This window comes from Mesoplodon mirus, assembly GCF_964341445.2.
Source record: "Mesoplodon mirus genome assembly, chromosome: 7".
NCBI classification, from domain to species: domain Eukaryota; kingdom Metazoa; phylum Chordata; class Mammalia; order Artiodactyla; family Ziphiidae; genus Mesoplodon; species Mesoplodon mirus.
The window spans coordinates 60554030-60576905 of NC_138983.1; the positions used below are offsets into that span (position 1 = coordinate 60554030).

At 47.8% G+C, this 22876-nt stretch overlaps 1 protein-coding gene across 6 annotated transcripts in view; it reads left to right on the top strand.

Moving 5' to 3' along the window:
* The window catches only part of LOC309808678 (synaptotagmin-9), a 388309-nt gene that overhangs the window by 355913 nt on the left and 9520 nt on the right, over positions 1-22876 (top strand). For all 6 annotated transcript variants that reach the window (XM_082629228.1, XM_082629232.1, XM_082629231.1 and 3 more), the window contains 10 exons: positions 1350-1461; positions 3899-3960; positions 5054-5129; positions 6119-6222; positions 8114-8181; positions 9743-9800; positions 10733-10774; positions 14394-14532; positions 16179-16320; positions 17022-17150. In XM_082629228.1, the coding sequence (XP_082485354.1) occupies positions 1350-1461; positions 3899-3960; positions 5054-5129; positions 6119-6222; positions 8114-8181; positions 9743-9800; positions 10733-10774; positions 14394-14532; positions 16179-16320; positions 17022-17150 (932 nt within the window). The remainder of the gene's footprint in view (positions 1-1349; positions 1462-3898; positions 3961-5053; positions 5130-6118; positions 6223-8113; positions 8182-9742; positions 9801-10732; positions 10775-14393; positions 14533-16178; positions 16321-17021; positions 17151-22876) is intronic.

The following is a 22876-nucleotide window of genomic DNA, read 5'->3' on the forward strand; positions in this document are numbered from 1 at the left end:
TGTAGGCAGATGGGCTTCAGTAGTTCTGGCACACGGGCTCAGCAGTTGTGGCACACGGGCTTCAGTAGTTATGGCTCGCGGGCTCCAGAGTGCAGGCTCAGTAGTTGTGGCACACGGTCTTAGTTGCTCCGTGGCATGTGGGATCCTCCTGGACCAGAGATCGAACCCATGTCCGCTACATTGGCAGGCGGACTCTTAACCACTGCGCCACCAGGGAAGCCCCTCTTAGTCTGGTTTGATGCTCAGAGAACTAGCTAGTTATCCATAAGGGAAGGAATAGGATGAGAGCAGCAACAGAAGTGGCATTTATTGAGGACTTACTGTCTACTGAGCATGAGACTCAATTGTTCATGACCTTTACCATGTTTACTCCTTACTGCAGCCCCGTGTGCTAAATGCTATTTTCCTGGTTTTATAGATGAACCAAGACTCAGAAATGTTAAACCACTTACCCAACTAGGACATAAGAGAATCCAAGTTTAACTCCAAAGCCACTGTGCCTCTCAGGATGGAACCTACCTAGTTCTGATCTTCCAATCAGTATGGGAACACAGGGACCACCTGGCTTGCTGTTATGTGTGAAGTTTAATCTGCTATACCTAGTAGAGACTTGGGAACCACCCAGTACTGCTGCCCATATGAATGTGTGTATGCACCTGTGTTGTACTTGTACGCTTGATTTGCAAAAGTACGTCCACTCAGCACACCTGAATGCTGTATGTAATGCTTGTATGTAATTTCATTTGGGTGAAGGAGCTAGATGTCTGAGGTTGGGCAGAGGCAGTGGCTATGCATTCAGGGTGGGAGAGTTTGAGGGAGGGAACTCTTGGCTCACTCATTGTCTACTAGCAGCGACTTGATTTCCACTGTATTTCCTGTATGGGGTGGAAAAATGAAAGATGAACATGCCTGTTACAATGGTTTACGTACATGCTACTGTGGAATATCTTGGTAGAAGGTAGACCATGTCCAGAAAGAGAATGTCCATCTTGGGACCAAGGGCAGCCCTCCCACTGAGCACGTTCCCACCTCCTCAGGCCTCTGTCTTATTTTGGCTGCAGAAGGCATGGGAGGGAAAGAGCCTGGTCAGGCAGGAGGATGCAGGAGAAAGAGCAGGTGGATGGCCAGGGCCACGGGCACGTCCTCAGTGGCCAGGAAGAGTGCATTCATTCCGCAGAGCTCCACCTTGTGGCGAGGGCAGTGAACACCTCTCACTGCTCACCTCTGGCAGCTTTGCTCCTAACTTCCTAATGTGTCCTCGGACCCACTGGCCCTGGGCTCTGACTTGAGGTACTTTGTCATGGTCTGGTAGTCCCTCTGAGCTGGTAGGATGGATTTTTCTCTTCCAGGCTGAGGTAGCGCAGCTGCAAGAGCAGGTAGCCCTGAAGGATGCAGAAATTGAGCGTCTGCACAGTCAGCTCTCCCGGACTGCAGCTCTGCACAATGACCATGCAGAGAAAGGTAACTGGCCTGACTGTGACAGAATGCAGTTTGCCTCTTGGCCCTGGGCCCTCTCTTATAAGTGGGCCTGTGTGTCTCTGGGTGTGTGTACTGCTGTGTGAGGAGGCATGCAATGTGCACGTACGTGTGTGTGTATGTGTGTTCATGTGTGCATGCGTGAGCCTATAAAGCCCAGCTCTATTGTGGAATCAGTACCATGAACCCCTCCCCTGTTCGGAGGACTCAGCTCTGAAGGCTTTTCTCAGATGCACTCTGACCATTGAAGTTCTCTGTGCAGCTACCCCTGGAGCTTTTACTCTGTCCCTTAATTGAAAGGACTTGTCTTTGTGTCATCACCAAAGAAGAGGCTTTAGCAATTCATTCAGTCATTGAATGGATCCCTGCCTGATACTCACGTAAGAGCCTGAGGTTACAGAAACAAATTCGTTATTTCTCATCCTTTGGATCTCAACTTAAATGTTACCTCTCAAGAAGACCTTTCCTGGCCACCCTACCTCAACTAGGTGCCCCCATTTTTCTCAAACTCAGCATTCTTTTTTTCTTTCATAGTACTTATTGTAATTGATCAGCGTTGTATTTTGTGAGGTCTTGTATAGACTGTCATCCTCCTTCTGGGGCAGTGACTGTGTCTCTCTTATTTGAGACCATATCCACAGAGCTTCATACAGCATTCAGCCCATGGCTGCTAAGAAATATTTACTGAATAAGTGAAAGGATGGTGAATGGTCCCTGAGGAGTTCAAGTCTTGCTGATTAAAAATAGAGGCTAAATCCTCAAATATTCTTAATGCGTATTTGATATTTACAGCTATTTGCCTTATATACAAAATCACACACCCTCCAGCTTCTCCTCTGGCCCCCAGGCTGCAGAGCAGTGCTGGAGGAGGTCACATAGCCCTGTGAATTAGCCCCACTACAGAGTTGCAGCTGGGCCTCTGGCACCGCTTAGCTTAGATCCCTGGCTGGGGTGGGGAAGCTGTGCAAGCCCTGAAACAATGGCTTAGGCGGGAGGAGGAAATTAGTGACCCATATGCTCATCCCTCCGCCAGCCTTTCTCATTGTCTTCTCAAGCCACTGAGTATGTCACCTACTTTACGCGGCCTAATGTGGAGGCTGGAGACCCCTGAGATACTCTAGACTGTCTGTGATGCTAAACTTGCATAGAGAGCTCCCCAGGCCCTGACTTCTGGGCCAGGCAGGCTTCCCCCTGCAGGCCTTGCTTCCCCACAGGCCTTGCCTTCCAGGCCCCGCCCCATTCCATCGCTGGGCACCTCCTGGAGCTGATCCTTGGGGCCTTGCTCAGGGTGGGGCCTGCCCAAGGCCTCAAGGTTTGCCAGTCTTCATCTGGAGCTTGCTGCCCTCCCCTCCACAAACTGGGTTGCCGAGTTGATCTTTAGCTGCCAAGAGCCTAAGACAATGAGCAGCGCTCGGCACCTTCCTCTGAAGATGAATCCCTACAACTATTTACACAAAGTCCATAAATCCATTCTTCCTATTCTTGTCGGATGTAGCAAGCATCCCAAAAGGAGATGGGGTGGCTATACATATTTTTGTCTCCTTGTCTCCTGTATTTTTCTTACATAGACATCCCTATTCTCTGTAGTACCCAATTTGGGGGTGGGTATAGGGCTTTGTTTGGAAAAACTAGCTATGTGTTCATTCTTAGACCTCCACATATTTGGCAGAAAGACCCCCAGCTCCTTTAGGCTTTGGCCTTTGACCTGGCTCTCCAGGCTAGTTTGGGAAGAATTCGAGAGTTTCTTGGGTCCAAAGTGAGAGAAGGCAATGTGTTGTCCACCACAGACTGACAAAGATCCCTTGGCCCATAGAGAAATTCTGTAGGCTTATGATGAACTAAGATTGTTTTCCTTAACAGTAGAGTTTGTTTTAATGTATTTATAGATGCAGCTAAATACTGTTAGTCAATTCCGACTGTGACCTTCTAAATTGAGCCAAGTACCTGACTCTTTTTTCCATAATCATTCTTTCCCTGTCTCTGTTCAGCTACAGACTTCCTTTTTTTCTCTCTCTCATTTTAAATTCTCCTCTGCTACCATCCATGGGACAGTGTGATTCTCTCTAAAACTAGGTTAGCAGCCCAGGTACATGCCTACTCAAGTTATAAAGGATAAATGTCTGTTTCCTTGTGGGATGTCAGTTGTGAAAGATTTGGGGGTTCCTCTGTGTCACCCTTGAATAAATGGCATTTTGTTTTTTCCCCACAAATGTCTATAAAGAGAAGATAAAATAGTAGGTTCATTCGTTTAATAGTCCAACAAATATGTAATGAGACTGACTCTATGCCAGACACCATCATGGGCTCTTTAAAGAAGTAGGGACATGTAACTTATTCATATGGAAAGTCTTAGCATCTTAGCAGGTGGGAATAGTTGTCTGCATTTACGTAAATAATTCTTCCTATACCTAAATTCTTTTAGACCAAGAAATCCAACGTCTGAAAATGGGGATGGAAACTTTGCTTATTGCCAATGAAGATAAGGTAAGATGGCCATGGAATGGCCCTGCCCTTTCCCTGCTGACATTCTTGGTTCTGTTTGGTCCTATTAGTCTCTGATATTTTGGACAGGGCTGTGCCCATCAGACCACTGACTCAGGGAGGTGTCAGGAGAATGGCCTCTGCCTCCTAGACACGTGGCTCAGCCATCTGTTTTTGGCTTTGATGCCTGGGAGCTTTGCCTAAATGGCATCTCCCAAAGGCAGAATAAGCCATGCCTGTTCATGCAGGTGTAGGGAAAAAAATACCACTGAGGTTACTGCCAATATCATAGCTGCTGCTCAGACTACTAGCAAAATTCAAGAAGAATGGTTCACCAATCTCCCACGTTCATGATCTGGTGATAGCATCGTAACTGGTGATGCATAATCATAAAATAGCCACCTCCATAACTAGAGAGTACCTATCTGGCAAAAACATCAGCTCTAAGGATCACAACCCTGCATTTTACAGACGAGGAAACATACTCAAAGTGCTAATGTAGGTTTGCCCAAGGTCAGGTAACAGTAGATAGCAGAGCCAGGGTCATACCCAAGTTTATCTAACTCTGAAATCTTTGTGGCCTCCCAAGTCTCCAGCCTTTGCTGAAAGAAATGATCTCCTCTGGGAATTTCCTCTGTTGTGTAAGGACTCTCAGCCTCCTACGGAGCAAGTGAGAGTTTTGAGAGAAATACGACAGCTTTATTTTAGTCTTTTTTTTTTTTTTTCACGTAGCTCCAGAGGACAATACTCAGACCAGGAGGCGGATTTCAATGGCTATGTCAGGAGGGTAGGGAGACAATGAGTTTCCTGCTTCGGGAAATGTTTGAGCCCCTCGAAGGCTGTATCAAACAGGGATTGTTTTATGACTAGAGATTGGACTCATAGCCTTCAGGTAGAGGCAGGAGTGCTTACAGCTGCTCAGGAGGTAGACCACTGAGAACCCAGGGCCTGGACACTGTGTTTCCCTTTGGAATATTCTATGGGTTCCACATAGCATTTCTTCTCAGTGTGCCCAGAACATAGCCAGGGCCCCCGGATGAAATCACCAGGTGCCAGTGGTGTTGTTTACATAGAAATCTGTCTTGTCCTGTGACAGGACCGTCGGATAGAGGAGCTTACTGGGCTGTTAAACCAGTACCGAAGGGTGAAGGAGATCGTGATGGTGGCTCAAGGTAAGAGCAAGGGGGAGCTTGCCATTTTCTCCCCCAGATATTCCATCTCTACTGTGTTAAATCCAGGGGCAGACCTGCCAGAAGAGGCCTCATCTTCATTTGGAAAAATGCTCTGCTGGAGAACGGAGCTGGTTAGACTGCCCTGGGTGGTGGGAAACTGGCAGCTGTTGCTTTCCAGAAATTGTGTCAAATGGCAGTCAGGCCAGAACTTCCAGGGACCATCCAGATCGCCAAGGAAAGACAGCCTTCAATTCGAGCCATTGGCAATCCCTACCCTTGGAAGATCTATGCATCTGCCCAGGACACCCCTTAGAGGCAATGAGTGCAGTCAAACCTGGATCCAAAGGCAACTTAATACCCTCGTTGGGGATTAGAGCTTGCCCACCTCCTGGAGAATCTAAAAGCTTCCCCAACAGACACCAGGACACTTGGGGAGCCTTCTTTGAGTTGCTGGGGACCTGGATTCCCATAGGAAGTCACAGGGCAGTGAGAGCTGTTTGTGTTGCCCTGAAGAATCTTCTGAATCACACTTTTAATGTCCCTTTATGTGTTTCTTTGTCCTTTTTTTTTTTTTTTTTTTTGGTTGCATTGGGTCTTCGTTGCGCATGGGCTTTCTCTAGTTGTGGCGAGCGGGGGCTACTCTTCATTGCGGTACGCGGCCTTCTTATTGCGGTGGCTTCTCTTGTTGCAGAGCATGGGCTCTAGGCACACAGGCTTCAGTAGTTGTGGCTCACGGGCTCTAGAGCGCAGGCTCAGTAGTTGTGGCGCACGGACTTAGTTGCTCTGCGGCATGTGGGATCTTCCTGGACCAGGGCTCGAACCCATGTCCTCTGCATTGGCAGGTGGATTCCTAACCACTGAGCCACCAGGGAAGTTCCTCTTTGTCCTCCTTAATGAAGGAGAAACAACGTTAGGATTCTGTGGTACAATTAGAGGTTTCTAAACAAGTCACGTGGTAGTAATTATCTCTTCTGCCTTAATGCTTCCAGGACCTTCGGAAAGAACTCTCTCAATCAATGAGGAAGAACTGGAGGGAGGTTTCAGAAACTGGAACACTGCAAATAAAGGCCCTGAAGAACTTCTTAAACCAGAGGTACTGTGTTTCCAGTCATGATGTGGGGTTTCAGCAGGCCCCAGGAGCTTACCCTGGGCCTGGGGGAGGATCTAGTCAGGTACCAGTCGGGTATGTCTCAGGTGTAAATCTTGACAGGTAGAAAAAATTAAATCAATGGAGTTAGCCCCTGAGGCCTTGGGAAGAGCACTGAGGCTGGGGAGCAGTCAGGGCCTGTGTTCCGGTTGGGAGGGACAGCATAGTGGATACTGGACTTCCCAGGATAGGAATTTTCTTTTTTAACTGGTTTCCTTGTTTATTTTTGCCTTTCCTCTCTGGACTATAAGCCTAGACCAAAGGTGTTCTTGTTTTATTTACCACTCTCTCTCCAGGATCTGCAGTGATGCTTGATACCCAGTAGGATTCAACAAATATTTGTTTAATGAATGAATGAATGCATCTTGCTCATTTGCAGGGATAGCTGAACTTTTGAAGTGATACATTCCTATTTCACAGAACAACATCCCGCCCCTATAACCAGCATACAGATTTCCTTTTTCCTTGTTTAAAATTTGATCCAGTTCTATGAACCTCTCTGGACTTAGTCTAGATACACGTAGGCAAATTAACTCATAGATACAGATCTCAGATGAAGAAGGGGTTTCAGCCCAGGATCCAAAAGGTTCGTGAAACTCCAGAACAGTCACAATGAAAAAGAATCTTAGCAGTCCAACTCAATCCTTTCAATTAAGGGGGGAGCAAAAGTGTCACCCGGTGGCCTAGTGATGTAGTCAGAGCAAGCATCCCAGATTGCTGGCAATGATAGCAGTAACTGATACCCAGTACCTCTGGGTGGTCCCTGTGATGAGCACTGCACATGACTCACCTCATTTACTCCTCATGACCCCTTTGGGATTCTTCTTTTATTGTGTTGCAGCTGAGGCTCAGAGAGGGTAAGTAATCTGCTCTAGGTCACCCAGCAAGTAGACGGCAGAACTTGGACTTGAACACAAAAGCCCAGGCTTTTAACAACTTACGTACTATGATGCCAGGGTTCTTTCTATGGTAGACCAAAAAGATACTGGGATCTAGAGAATAGAGGCAGCCCTTGCAGACAGGAAAGACATCAAATTGCGTCCTTATCTACCACCAGATTAGCTCACGTTCATTCCACCCTTGGTACTCTTGCCTTTCTGGCCTCCTTGCTAAGCTCATTCTCATTTCTCAAGATTCAGCTCAAGTGTTCTCCCCTCTGAAGCCTTCCTAACCTTCCCACCGACAAGAAGGATCCTCTCCCTCCCCTCTATCCCCATATTATATTATAGGTATTGGTATCAGAGGGACATGTTGCATTGCTCTTTCATCCTAATTAACTTACCCGACTCCCTGATGTGGGCAGTGCTTGCCCCACACCCAGCACAGGGCCTGGCAGGCAGTAGATAGATGTTGCTTGTGTTTGTTGATTGACTATATGAATTACAGAGTTGCTCATTGCCAGCAGAAATCGACTCCGGCTGACCTTTGCCAACAAGGAATGTTTTTAAGAGGGTGTGCAGTGGCTCACTGAATGAAAGGAAAAGCTGAAGAACCAAGCTCAGAAAAGGCAGGGGCAGCAGGGATTCAGGTCTCAGGACTGACTTGTCAGGACTCTACTGCTAGAATGTGAACTTAGGCCCTGGAAGGAGAGGCAAGTTGGCCAAGGTTGTTCAGTATACCTTCCTCCTTGTCTACAGCCATACCACCCTGATCTTGTCCAATGTATCTTCCTTTTTGGCATCCTAAAAAAGCAAGGCATTGGAATTGATGTAGCCATCATGGCTGTACCCAGGGGTGGAGATGTAACTCCCCAAGAGGAATTGTCCAAAAAAGGGGAAAGGATGGTGGGTAGTCTCCAAACAGTATCTGACCAGTGACTCTTCCGTTTCCGGTGCAGGTATCTCCAAGAGGTAGCTCTCCCACGGTGGGACCACCCCCGCTACCGCAGAAATCACTGGAAACCAGGTAGGAGGCCCAAGCACCTCCGTGGAGCCACTGTGCTCTCAGGCCCCTCTCGGGGCTCCAGACGTGGCAGTGAGCACAGCCACCATGTCCTGAGCACACCTGCCCTCCCTTTTGGCCCCAGCAGTGGTCACAAGGGCCAAAATGGTGGAGCAGTCATGAACCATGCCTACCTGCCCTGGCCACAGAGGGCCTTCCCTTCCCACAGGCTGAAGGTCCTGGTCGTTGTCACTGAGAAAAGACTTGGCCAGGGGTTGGGGCCTCAGAGAAGAGGTGGCTGCACCTCGTCTGCGCCCCCTAGTGGTTCTTCAGAGCAGCTTGTGAGGTGTGCCTGTCATTCTCGTCAGCCCCTCTGGAACATCCTTCCTGCTCTCAGGGAATCTAGCCCTGTGACAATCCACATTCTCCAGGGAGGACCATTTCTCCTCACAGGGAAATTGGTCCAGTTGCCTTGGGGAAGCTTCACATGCAATGAGCTTATCACAGGCTGGCCTGTGGGGTCACTTCGCTGCCACCTGACTGATTCCCTCGAAAATGAACCTATTTCTAGTACCCTACATCAGCTCTTTAGAACACATTTCCAAGTTATGGGGATCTGGAGCTTTACTGCCGAGAGCAGGCTGCCTTTCAGCCAAGGTATCTGGGGAATACAGCCACAAGTGTGGTGGGAGCTTCCCCAGAAGGGCACTGAGTCTTCAGAGGTCTGAAGCCTGTGCACTCTGAACCCCATTTTCCAGAAAGCCATTGTTCCCTGAGCCTTTAGCCTCAGGGGAAAATGGCAGTGTCAAGGAGGGCAACTGGCCAGTCCTTAGTTTTGCAGAAGAAGAAATTTGGTTGATGAGTTCACTCGGAAGTCAGCACTGAGTGACTCACACTGACCAGACTCACAAGAGACTAATGTACTAACAGATGCTGATTTATTCATATGAACTGAGAAATATCACTGCCAAGGAGACTTGACACAAGGTAACCCTGTTGCCTCTTCTCTATCCAGTTGGTGCCCTTCTCTGCAAAATAGTCCCGGAGAAAGCAAATCCTCTGAGCAGACTCCTCAGGGCATCCAGAGACAGAGCAGAGGGTTGAAGGACCCTAGCAGGTGTTGCTTTGGAGCTGTGGCTGATGTGCTCATCTCCACTCCAAGGTGGCACCACCTCCCTCGCTGGATTACTGTCAGACTCACAGACAAGGCAGTATTGGCTTTTGACTCCACAGACATTGGCCTTCTTTTATGACCACACAACAGCCAGCTCCCACCGATGCCACTGAATTGAGTGTATTCAGGTTTTTTGAGGAATGCCAAGGACTTTTGATTTGGATTTCAGTGATGCTCTCATGCCCTCACCAAGACATTGTCAGACCAGGCCATCCCCAAAGGGGGCCATTCTCATCTTATGTGTAATGGTTATGATGAGAGGGTGTTTTGTTTTGTTTTTTTCCTGCCCTTGACCCTAAGCCCAAGATAGACTACCAGTTAAACATTTGAAGTGTCCTCTGCGTGAATGATACCACGTACCTCTTTCTCCAGTTACTGTTTCCTTATTGACTTTCTTTTGTGTTTTTCCAGGGCTCAGAAAAAACTCTCCTGTAGTCTCGAAGACCTGAGAAGTGAATCCGTGGATAAGGTCAGCCCATCAGTCTATCCATAAAGATGTCTGAGTTACTTCTTTGTGCCCAGCACTGTGCTGGGATACACAGGCTGGGTGCTGTCCCTACCTCGTGGAAGCTTTTATCAAGTTTGCTGGGCAGGCAGGAATTACGGGAACATTTTGAGAAAATGTTCAGGTGCGGTGTGGCCCAAGGCATCCTAGAGGCAGGGCAAGTCAGGACACGCTACCTAGAGTTGGTGAGAGAAGACGCTGAGGTGGGCACGGGCAGGTTTGGGGAAATGGTGCAGAGTAGGAGGAGGTTAGGTCAGAGCCACGAGTCAGATGGAGCCAGAGGGCATCTCGAATCCGGGCCCCGTTTCTCCAGGGCACTTGGGAGTGTTGCACAGATTTTGAATGAGGACATAATGTGGATAAAGGAGACCCCAGGGGTGGGTTATGGGATAAAGTAGATTGGAGAGGAAGCTTTTTAAAGAGTCTAGAAAGGCATGAGGAGGGCTTTGTGGCCCCTGACCAGGTGGGTAACCCCCATGCTGAAGGGGAGGGTCACAGGCTCTTGAGCAGCAAGGTCACTGAAGATGCAGGGGTCCTGCCCTATAGACAACCTTCAGTGACCTTGCCGCATAGATCCCTTGATGTCCAGCAGTACACCAGACTCGCTGGTATACAGTAGAAAACCAGGAAGGATGGAGCTGGCAGTGGCTTTGCTCCCACAATCACGTGCCTCTCGCTCCCCCAATCAGATAGCTGGCAGCTACCCGGGGACATCTGTCCATGAGGTCGGACAGTGACCTGTGTTTCCTCCACGGATGGTGATGATCTGACATAAAGACGGGGAGGGAGGGATGAGCCTGGCAGGTTCAGGCCGGCAGGTGGCCCTGAGTTGCTGTTGTGACTAACGCAGTTCTCCTTTTCTCCACACAACTGAAATCCTCCTTGCCATCCCATAGTGTGTCGGTGGGAACCAGCTCTCCCCAGTGGTAGAACCCAAGGTACATTAACTGCATGTCCCTTTCGTCTATGTGAGGTTGTGCTGTTTGTCAGAATCTTTACACTTAGCAAGTTACAGCTCTGGTAACCTTACGATATGTTAACTGTAAGGGGTAGCAGGGTGACAGGAATGATGAAACTTCCTCTCCTGTGTTCTTTTTATGTGCACCCAGCTGGGTCCTGTGCTTTCATCTCTATTATCTGTGGGATAGGATTTCTTATCTCCTCCATCTTATAGGCTCTGATAATTCCTCTTTGACAGGGCAAAGTAGATCTGATCTCTGGGAAAGGGGATATTATGATCTCAGCACACAAGTAGAGGAATATGACAGCTCTCATCCTTTCTGCGCTGATAAGTCATGATTAAAAAAACCCAGGAGCACTTCCCTGGTGGCACAGTGGTTAAGAATCCGCCTGCCAATGGAGGGGACATGGGTCCGAGCCCTGGTCCGGGAAGATCCCACATGCCGTGGAGCAACTAAGCCCGTGCGCCACAACTACTGAGCCTGCACTCTAGACCCCGCGAGCCACAACTACTGAGCCCACGAGCCATGACCGCTGAGGCTCCCGCGCCTAGAGCCTGTGCCCCGCAACAAGAGAAGCCACTGCAATGAGAAGCCCATGCACCGCAACGAGAAGCCCGTGCACTGCAACGAAGAGTAGCCCCCACTCGCCGCAACTAGAGAAAGCCCGCGCGCAGCAACGAAGACCCAACGCAGCCAAAGATAAATAAATAAATAATCAAAACAAACAAACAAAAGACCCAGGAGCACACTCAGCCTCAGGTGCAAGGATCCTTCTGTAGTGTCCCCTCACATGGGTGTCTGGCCCTTGCTTTCTGTGACTGAGAGCTCATGACATTGTAAGACACCCCCTGTGTTCTTTTCCAGCTCTGTTAGACCCATCTCTGGGCCTCCCTAGAAGGAGCATCCGCGGATCGGCTCTCGCTGTGGAGTCCGTGGAATGAGTCAGTCTCCCCTGCTCCTCACAGCTCTAGAACTGGAGTCCCTCAGTCCCTCTCCGAGTTACCATCTTCTCATGTGCACAGGTCACAAGCCCTTGAAGTTCCTATTTTGTCACCTTAGGATGCGCACTTGGTCCTCACTGTGTGCTCTACGTCGTGCCCTGGACCGTGCCGGAGGCTGATGTTGTAGATGGGGTCTGCCCCGCGCACACCTCGCTCCAGGGACTGATGCTGTGCTTACTGCTGTCAGTCCAGACCCTGGGCAAGGGATAATCCTCTGTGCCTCTGTTTAGTTCTGTCCTCGTGTGCTAGGCCAGGGGCAGGAATTGTTATTCTTTATTTAGAAACAATAAAACTGAGGTTCTGAGGGCCTAAAGAGAGAGGGTTTGGCCCGAGTCGGTCTGACTCACAGCCTGGGGTCTTCCCGCTCGGGTGTGCTACCTCTGTGCTGTTTTAGGGCAGCTGGGTCATCAGCCATCTGCTGCTCCTCGCCTGAGATTTCCATCCCCCACCCCTGTAACCAGGGTTATTCTTCTCAGAGACTGCAGGCGCAGAACCGACCTCAAGCATTTCTGTTTCCTCTGTGTCCTGTTCTGATGTTGCACCCCTTTCTCCAGCAGTGAGTCCTTCCTTCCTAGCTTCTCTTCTTGGCTGAACAGAGCTGAGAGAGCCTTTTCCGTTGCCCTTGGTTTCTTTCGTCGTCTTTCTCACAGGTCTGGGCTGCCTTTGAAGCCCGTCTTACAGGAGGCTCTGCCCTCTTTTATCTCAGCTCCTCAGCGACCTTCCAAGGCAGCCCACATGGGAGGCCTTGGTTGTCTCTGCCCTGTCTTAGGGAGGCCTGTGTGATGATGCAACAGATCTGTTCCTGCGCCCTCCCCACTCCCACATCTCCTGTATAATATGGAGCTGGGAGGCATGCCCTTCAGTTCTCGAAACTTTTTGAATTCTGCCTTCACCACCATCAGTGGTTCCTGGGTCTGACTGTGCATCAGAGTAATCTGAGATTCATTTTAAAAACACAGACTCCCGGGGTGCCCTACCAGAGGGGCTGATTCATGGGTGCAGTTGGGACGTGGGGAATTTATATTTACAAGTGTCACAGGTGATTATGAAGCAGCCCTTGCATGGGCTAGTATTTGGAAACTGTTGGTCTTGACCACAGGTCTGATCAGGTTCAGCCTGTACCTCATGGGTCATCATGAATTTAAGAATTGTGTGGTCTCCGTCTCTTAAGGTTCCGATTATTTCCACTTCACCAGCCAGTTCCTTCAGAATCCCTTGAAAATTTAGCCCACTATTCTCGTATCTCTCCTTTCTGAGATGATTTATAGAGGATTAGTATTCAATGTTCAATGACTGAATTGGACTTCAAACAATTTCCAGGACATGCCTTTATAAGCAAACTGAATTCAGCAATTTATCGGGCACTTGGCTTTTAACTAAATGAAACTTCAAAAGATGTCGCCGCTGGGGACTTCCCTGGTGGCGCAGTGGTTAAGAATCTGTCTGCTAATGCAGGGGACATGGGTTAGAGCCCTGGTCTGGGAAGATCCCACATGGCACGGAGCAACTAAGCCCATGTGCCACAACTACTGAAGCCCGCGTGCCTAGAGCCCGTGCTCCGCAACAAAGAGAGGCCACCGCAATGAAAAGCCCGTGCACCGCAGCAAAGAGTAGCCCTCGCTCGCGCCAACTAGAGAAAGCCTGTGCACAGCAATGAAGACCCAACACAGCCAAGTAAATAAATGTATAACAAAACAAAAAAAACAAAACACAAGATGCTACTGTCACTGAAGTCTCCCATTACTTTTCTGACTTGTCAGTTTTGAAATCGGTTTTGTCTTTCTTCTTTTCTACTTTTCTTCTGGGTCCAGTTAAGTGATCCACAGTTGATTACCTTGGTAACCGTTGCTTTAATTTCTCTTTTCTTTTCACTCAAATGCATCCCGCTGTGTTTCCCTCAGGTTTGTGGACGTAGGGCCCATTAAATCCTTCTTGACCAAACAAGTGCCATTCTTCTTCCCCTTTAAATCAGCTTGTTTCTTTGGGACCCTTTCTATGGCTGGGGTCTGAGCACAGGGCCCGCTGCACTGGGGCTGAACCTCATGCAGACTGTGGTCCTGAGTTCCTGGGGGGCTCCGTGCTGGCATGTAGCTTCTGCTCACACCTCCCCCTGAGTGTGTGCTAACTGTCTTGCTTCACCTTAACCTGATACTTTTCAAAATAACTATTATCGTAATATATGAGTAATAGATAATATTATATATTCTAAACATACAATAAAGCAATAGGTATAGCTTTTATTGGAATTCTCGTCTGTGTATTCAAAGAGCTTGAAGGGTAGTTCACAGCTGTTGATTCTTTGAACCTCTGAGCGCGAGGCCAAATGGCAAAGGCTTCCCTTTCTGCTTGGACTCGGCTGCAGTCAGCCCTGGATGTGGGCTCGACTCTGTCCCCATCTCACTGTGTGGCTTTGGGCAAGTTTCTTTCTTTCTCAGAGTTCTGATCCCATTTCCTGGCCTGGAATAAATAACCTTTTTGAGGGGTCTTTAAGTCGGCCTAAGTTTAAAAATGGCTCATAGAGAACAGGGAGTTGTTTCTGCATCCGAAGATTTCCTAACTGGGTTTGGGGCGCTCTCTCCCTCTCTTTCCAATAGGACGGCCCTTTCCTGGTGGAGCACAAGTACCCCACGTTACCTGGGAAGCTTTCAGGAGCCACGCCCAATGGAGAGGCTGCCAGATCTTCTCCCACTGCCTCCCCACATGACCCCACAGGGAGCGGCCTGCTGAGGCTGAGTGAGTGTCCAGGCCCCAGGCTTGGCAGCCTCTGGAGCCTCGGCCTTGGCATTTCCACTGTTGCACAAGGTCCCTGCACCGCCCCCCCCCACCATAGCCCACAATTGGAGAACGGGGGTGGGCACGGGTGGATGGGACAAGTCCTACCTCAGGGTGGTCCCACGTCCAGAGGTGATTGCTGTCTGTCTGGGCACAAGGTTTCCTGCCAGAAACACTTCAGAGCCCAAGAGAACCAGGGTGTGTACCCACCTTCTTTCCACCTGCAATTACTCTACCCCCGTTGCCCCTCCTCCTCTCTTCCTCCTCTCTCCACCTGCTCCTGGCCTTCCCGTCATTCCTCTTCCCCTCCCTCTTAGACACCTCAATCACCCCTCCCTGGTCCTCCCCCCTCCTCCTTTGTCCTCCTGATCTGCTCTTTCCTGTCTCTGCCTTCCTCTCTGCAGCCTCCCTATTACCCACAGGATGATATTATCTGCTCTTCCAAGGGAGAGCATTTCCTTAGAGAAGTGGAATCAGTGGTCACTGGGCGAGGATGTCAGTCCCCAGGTGTCCTTCTGGTGCTTTAGCATCTGAAATGGAGGTCTCTGCACAGTAGGCTGTATTTCCCCAATAGCAGCAGCAGATCAGTGGGGCCCAGAATGGAACATTCTGGTCCCGACAACTGGCCGTACCCCTGACTCCTCATCCCTGGCTGTTCCCCGAGCCAGCCCATGGGTTGGCTTCTGCCCTTGGCCAGTCCTGCCTTTGGCTACAGGAACTCCAGATAAGCCCTTGAATGAGTATGTCCTAGCGACACTCAGACTGTGGACTTCCTGCAGCTTTGGACCATTCTCGTCTAAGTGAGCTCTGGCACCCACACAAGAGCAGTGGGTGGCCCGGTGTATTCAGTCCCCACTGCCCCCTGCCCCTCCCCACATGTGGATGCCTCACCGGCCAGGAAGCAACACCAGGAGCATTTGGTCCCCTCACATAGGGCTGCCTCTCGCCGCCGTGACCCTGTAGGTCAGGCTCAGTCACCATTCACCCCCATCCTTCCTCGTGGGATTAGTTTTCTTTCTGTTTGAGTTTTTCCCTCTTGCTTGATGACTCTTGTTTATTTCTTTGCTTCCCTGTAACTCTGTTGGGCTGGACTCTGGCCTCTCTTGCTTCTTCGTGTGGCTTCTCTGCTTCTTGGTTGGCTGGAGATCGTGGCCGGAGTGTCAGTGCCCCCGTGCTAGGTACTGTACCCTTCCAGGTGAGGTGGGGAGTGAGATTCCCTTATTTCCCTCTGGTGACACCCTCCCTTTCCTGAACATTCATCCAGGTCCCCCTCCTGCTTGTATTCCTGCATCTCCCTGGGGGAAAAGAGAGGAAGCTCCTTGCTGGAGTTACCCTGCAAGGTTTGGGACCCCAAACTCTTAGAATTTGAAGACATTCGCTCACCCAGATTTGAAACCTTAAGCTCGCTAACTCCCCAGAGAGAAAACCTGGAGTGTGCCTGAGCCCCTGCTGGTCTCTGAGACCTTACTGTAAAGTTCCGTCCTGAAGGCAGAGCGGGGCAGACCTCCTGACTCCCACTGAAGGGATGGCCCAGGCTCAGGGAGAAGGTTTGCAGAGGTCATGTTCCTTCTTGTCATTCACGTGTCATTCCATTCTTTCAATCTCAGGAGACACAGAAAGTGGTTGGGACGACACTGCTGTGGTCAATGACATCTCACCCACGTCATCGGGCACCGAGTCCAGCCCCCAGTCTCCCCTGACACCAGATGGTAAACGGAGCCCCAAAGGCATCAAGAAATTCTGGGGAAAGTAAGTCGGTGATGATCATAATTATATTGCTTGGAATTAATATTGTTCCTGAGTGGGCAAAACATCTCCATAACCCCCTGTATAATTAGATGCTGGAACAGCAGTAAGTACTGAGTGGTTATGTGTAGAGAGAAGACTTTGAATCACTTTTTAGGGCCCAGAGAAGGAGAACTATGAAAGGAGCCCATTAAATATAGCCGGTTGCCTTACGTGTCATTCATTTTAGGCATCCATCCATCCCACAGACCCTGAGCACATCCTCTGAAGCTTACATATGTGCTTTGGAGAGGTACATGGATGAGACCAGTTTCTTCCTCTGCAGGACTCAGTCTGTGTCTTAAGAAATCTTTGAGAACAGAAAGATGAGTCCTTTCTGGCCCTGCTGACTGAGTCTGTGAAATGAGGCAGAAACTGGGGCCTCCTCTCAGGCAGCAACCTGCACTTTGACCCCCGGGGAGAGGGGCCCAATCCCAGAGGCAGGGTTAGAATTGAGGCTGGGTCTGGCCAAGGAGCTATCACAGGTCTTGATGCTGGACCTCTGGGGAAGCACCGGGAGGCAGGGCTTCCATCCCAGTGCCCCGGAGCCCCGGGGCACATCCAGAGCCCCGGTTATGGCTCGTGAGGCCCTGTGTGGGAGGCGTGCACTGACTACAGGCTTTTAGTCTGCCCTCTGACGTCTCCACGGATTCCTCTCCACACAGAATCCGAAGGACTCAGTCAGGAAGTTTCAACAGCGATGCCCCAGGGGTGGCCGAGTTTCGACGAGGTGGACTCCGGGCAACTGCAGGGCCAAGACTCTCTAGGACCAGAGACCCCAAGGGTCAGAAAAGGTAAGGCTCCCTCCAGTCCATCTACAAGGAACTGTGTAAAATCTTGTCTAGGCTGGAGTGGGAATGGGGGCTGGATGCCCCAGAGCCTCCAGAGATGGAAGGCAGGAGCCCCTAGTGCAGAGCTTCTTGACCTTTCCCCTTTGACATGTGTGGACATTGCTCACGCTTATTTATAGGTGCACCGAGGTAAAGGCAGAGGCTGCCTATAGCCAGAGGTGCTGGGGCAGGAGGTGGCGCTCCAGCCCCGCTAAGAACCCCAGCAGCTCTGCACATCTGCAGTCCACTTTGGGCAGGCCTTGGCGTGATAGGTTGAGAGGCTCCGCTGCAGCCATTCAGAGCACAGATGCTGGAGTCAGAGGCCTGGGTTGGAATCTCTGTTTAACCACTTCCTAGCAGTGAGCCCTAAACCAGGTTCTGTAACTTCTCTACATCTCAGTTTCCTGATCTCTGAAGTGGGGCGGGGGGCGGTGGGGTGGTCAAAAACAAGTATTTGTGAAAGTTCTTGTGAGGATTGTGTGAGCTCCTGCACATCTAACCCTGGTATCAGCTGTCTGCCATTCAAGGGTCACCTTCCCCCGGGAGACTGGGGAGAGAGCAGCACCTGCCTCTGGGGCGGTCCCCTCCTTCCACACAGACCTCTACAGAAGGGTGCTGGGGTGCCAGTCTGCCCTTACCCCTCATGACACACTGTACCACACCTTCCTGAAGGGTTAACTGGAGGGAGTTGTAAAGGGATCAAAATGGGAAGTTTTGCATGACTGTTCCCATCACGCCCTAATGAAAAAGCATCAGTAATGACACTTTCCCAGAGATCGCCCTGGTGGACCCCCTCCAGTCACCAGCTTTACCCCCCTTCCTCAGATCTCCCTGCTCTGAGAAGAGTGCCTCCCTTCCGACTTGCCCAAGTGAATCTTTACTCCTATGTCTTAGGGAAACCCTTTTCTGCACCCTCTGCTCTCATCAGATGATCCCCACAATACACTGTCTCCAGCGGAATATCTCCTAAAGTCTGAGCTACTCAGCCAAGGTCAGGCTTCTGGGGGCCTTCCTCAGGATTGGACTGTGACATTTTAAATCTAACCAAACAGTGAAAAGTAAGATTTAACCCTCTTAAATTTCATCCCCCTAAGATTGCCATATACCAGTGCCAAGTGCAGGTGATTACTGAGTAAGATGTGCACAACTCACATGTTAATTCTAGAAACCATACAGTCTAGATCCCAATGAAGGGGAAAGAATGTTTCCCTGGTGCAGCATATTGTTCACAGACCTGACCCCCGCCAAAGAAGGGAGCACACACACATGCACCCTGCTTCCCCACTCAGCCCCCCTCAGGTCCCTAGGCTTGGCCAGGCACTCCCATGTACGCACTCAGGACCTTTGGTGAGCATCCCCAGATCCATCCTCCAGGTGGATCCTTACAGAGAAACCTGAGGATGTGTAGCCTCCTGGTTCTGCTCCCCCAGGATCATGGAGTGGTGTTTATGCTTCTAGTCACAAAAAATGCTCAGTAAACGTTAGCTTTTAGAGGCTAGAGACTCTAAGCATATGGTCTGAGAAGGCAGAAACCAATTCAGAGACATTAGAAAATGAGCCAAAGGAAGCATATCCATATAGTCCATGAAAAGAGAATTCTAATCTACTTGGCAATCTTCTGACCTTAGACGTGAGTGTTTCTGATAGTTCTGAGATGAAAAAATAAAGTCACCAGAGCTTGAATGATGAATTTTTGTTCCACTTCTGGCTTTCCTTTAGGAATGATTTTTTTTTTTTTTTTTTTTTTTTTGCGGTACGCGGGCCTCTCACTGTTGTGGCCTCTCCCGTTGTGGAGCACAGGCTCTGGAGGCGCAGGCTCAGCGGCCATGGCTTACGGGCCCAGCCGCTCTGCGGCATGTGGGATCTTCCCGGACTGGGGCACGAACCCCTGTCCCCTGCATTGGCAGGCGGACTCTCAACCACTGCGCCACCAGGGAAGCCCTAGGAATGATTCTTGAAGGGGGAATCACTGGTCAGGGTGTAAAACTTTTCTAAGACCCTCAGGTATTTTTCCTTAGGGCCCATCCACCATCTTATAAGTCCCTTTGGTATGGGGCAACCAGTGTAGGGAATCTTCTCTGCCGAAGGCGAAACTGCAGTTCAGCCACAGGGTTGCTTTATTTGGATGTCTTTGTGCTTTGTAAACAGTAGCAATGGATGACAAGGAGAATGGGAATGAAGGCCTGATGAGACTGTATGTTTATCACCACTCTGCTTATGGTAACAAAAATGAGTTTGCTGGTGGGAAAGAAAGGCTTTTATTACTCCTAAACAGAAATGTGATATAATTATATGCTAATGTCCTCTGGTATTTATAGTTTGTAGATATTTAGGTAATAGCCTTAAAAAATTTTTGTCACCAACATTCCTAGAGGAAAAGTTCATTGTTACTGAAAGTCTCCAGCCCCAATCCGTTTTTTCCAGTGAAACAGTTGTTTTTTAATATAACATTTGATCATGACATTTCATAGGAACTCTCTCTCAGGTTATCAGAAGAATAATTTTTTTTATTTTTTCCCTATTTTGCTGATTTACATTCTAGTCAGCACTGCTGTACAGTGGGTGCTTGCTGCACCTACAACCTTGTCGGCATTAAGTTATTGCAGCTTTTCTTTGTTTAAAGTTCTAGTCTTATAGACCTCCAAAAATTATTTTTATTATTTAGTTTACATGTTTTCTTATTTCTTCCTTTGTGAACTGTGTATCTTTGCCCATTTTTATTTAGTTATTAATATCTTTTAACTAGTTATTTAACATCTTTCTTATAGATTTCTGTCTGTTCTGTATTAAGATACTAAGCCACATCTAAAAGTTGTAACAAATTATTTTTTAGGTTTGTTGCAGAATTTTACTTTGATATATGAAATTTTTAGGTTTGTGTATAATGAAGTTCATCAACTTTTCCTTTGTGATTTCTTTCATTATTTTGTTTTAAATTTTTTTGCTGATTGTTTAAAACACTGGTTTTCAACTATGAGTTTAAAAAAGTGATTTTTTAAAACTTTAAAAGTTATCTATTTGGGGATTTATTTTGGTGTGTGGTGAGAGGATTTTTTCCCCCAAGAAAAAGCAGAGTGTAATGTTCAAGTCTTTAAAGCCACATGGCCGGATCTCATCCCTGTGGAGGGGTTTTCTGAGTTGGTCTACAGAGTGTATTGCCCTTAGGGACTCTAGCTTATGAGGGGTCTCTGGTTAGACTGCTTCCCTGCTTCAGGCCCCATTTTACTGCCTTTATCCCATATTCACTGTCAGTGTCAGGTTTATCATGACTGTAAGGAAGCTTAAGCTTCAAGGTCAGTTACTTGCCTAGACCCCTTCCATGGTCCAGAGAGGATCCAACCAATGTACTGACAAGGCCGTGTGTTTTGAAATATTTTCATAAGTAAGATATTTTAAACAAACAGTTTTAAGACTGCTGACTCTTTACTCCAACTTACCCTTGGTCTACACTTTGCCTAATATCAGATGATGCTGGAATATCCATGGGCATTTTTGGGATCTGGCTATGGGGAGGTTGAGTTGGGGATCCATTTAGTTTGGGTTTAATGGGATTATGTTTATGTGGTTTGCAGTCACTTCATGTTTGGTTTACTTAGGTTTAGTTAATTAGCTGTCCTACTATAAAAATGGCTTCCAATGTGCCAGTGTGCCCAGCATTCTGATACAAAGATGCAAAGTCAGAGATCTTGTACCAAAATGAACTTGTCCTCTGGCATTTGGTTTCAGAAGTATGGGGTAGTGGAAAAAGAAAGACCATTTGAAATAGGCAAATCCAGAAGCCAGTCTGTGGAAATTCTTTCCAATCATATTTGCCAAATCCTCAGCAGGAGATTTGGTCCTCTCAGATGCTTAGTCAAAACAGAAGTCCCCTCTTTTCAGAAATGCACTTACTAATGAAATATATACATACAATCGTAAGTGTACCCTGTGTTCTCCGTCTACCATGGGAATGGCCTATTTGATAAACCTCACTTACATCATTTTAACTGCAATTTGGACGGATGTTTTGGAACATGTCAATAAAACAAGTGGTTTGGCTATATATGAAAGGTACTTTCTCTGTCATCTCTAAATTAGTTAATAGCATGTTCAGCTGTGGCCCTGGACAAGAGTATGGGAGACCCTGGCACTGACAGAACCCCAGGAGTTAGGGAAGCTGGGTCTGCTACTGTAGGAGCAGCACAGGCTTAGGAGGGCAGAGACCAGTCACAAAGGGGGAAATGGGGAGACGATCGAGGGTAGAGGAGCATCAGAGCTCTAGGGTGTTATGAAAAGGTCTCCAGGACAGAGGCTTTCAAATTAGTCTCAAAAACATTTAATTTCCCCTCAGAACTGAAATATCCCTCTGATACGTAGAATATTTGTTTCTTCCCAATTCCAAGAAACCAGAAAATAAATGAAATTGAAAACTAATGGAATATGAAATAAAAGTGATAAAATGAGCATTGAAATTGAGAAACTATTCTAATAAGAAAAAATCCCAGATCAAACCAAAAGCAATAATTCACTAAGAGCAACAGATAAATTCCAAACAAAAATAGTAAATAGGTTCCTAGCGTGTTGTTCATATAAAGTGAATTATATGAACACATTGGCAAAAGATGAAAATTTCTTGCTGATTTTACATGATATACTGACATTGACCAAGATGATGTTGCCTAATATGCAACAGCCACAAGGATATTAAGTAAATGTTATCAATTCAAAGAATATTTAAGATTAGCACTAAAAAACTTGAACGCTATGGAATTTTACAGCTCGCATCTAAAAGACACTTGATAGAGGTTTTCCTAGATTTGATGATTCTAAAAATGTATTTGACAATACCATTTATAAATTGTGAAGCTAAAACTTAAAAAAACTATCAAAATAAAAAAATATTGGTCAGTCATGCTAGAAGAAAGACGGAAAGCTTCTCACAGAAAATACAGCCCCACCTCATCCACTGATTCAAACTGCAGATCGGATTTCCACTGGTTGAATCCGTGGATGCGGAACCCGCAAATACAGAGGGCTGAGTGAACTATGCCATTTTATATAAGGAACTTGAGCATCCCTGGATTTTGGTGTCTACGGGGATCCTGGAACTAATCCCCTGGCAGATACAGAGGGACAGCTATGTTATAGAGTTGTTGACATTGATAAAGCAAAGAATATGCACCCCAATTGTGAAGGTAAAGTACTATAGAGGTATATCTAGGAGTTAACTAAATAAAAGTATTATTTTTATTAGTTAATAAAAATATTATTTTTCTGGATTTCATGATCTTTTTCAGTTTGATTAGATTTGTAATTTTTTGTGATTTGTTTTTATTCTAAATACTCATTTTGTTCCTAATTCCATATTCAAACTGTGTACTTTTCTTAGCGGGCCCCCCAAATTTTATAAGTTCCAGTTTTCACGAAACCTGGATCTGCACCTATTCATGATTCATTAAAACCCAGGCTCCAGGCTGAGTGACCAGCACCTGCTCTAAGGTACACATCATCTCCAGCACTTGTTCTAGAATGGTGCTTTATGGTCATCCTGGCCCTTTAAGGAACACCCTCACTTTAAGAAAATTTTTGATGCCTCATCTAGGCATTAAAAAAAATTTTTTTTTCACCAGCATTTTAGGAATACTTTCTTGGAAGGAATCTTTTAGAATCGCTAGTCTTCTATATTCCATGAATCCTCCTTTAAAAAATGA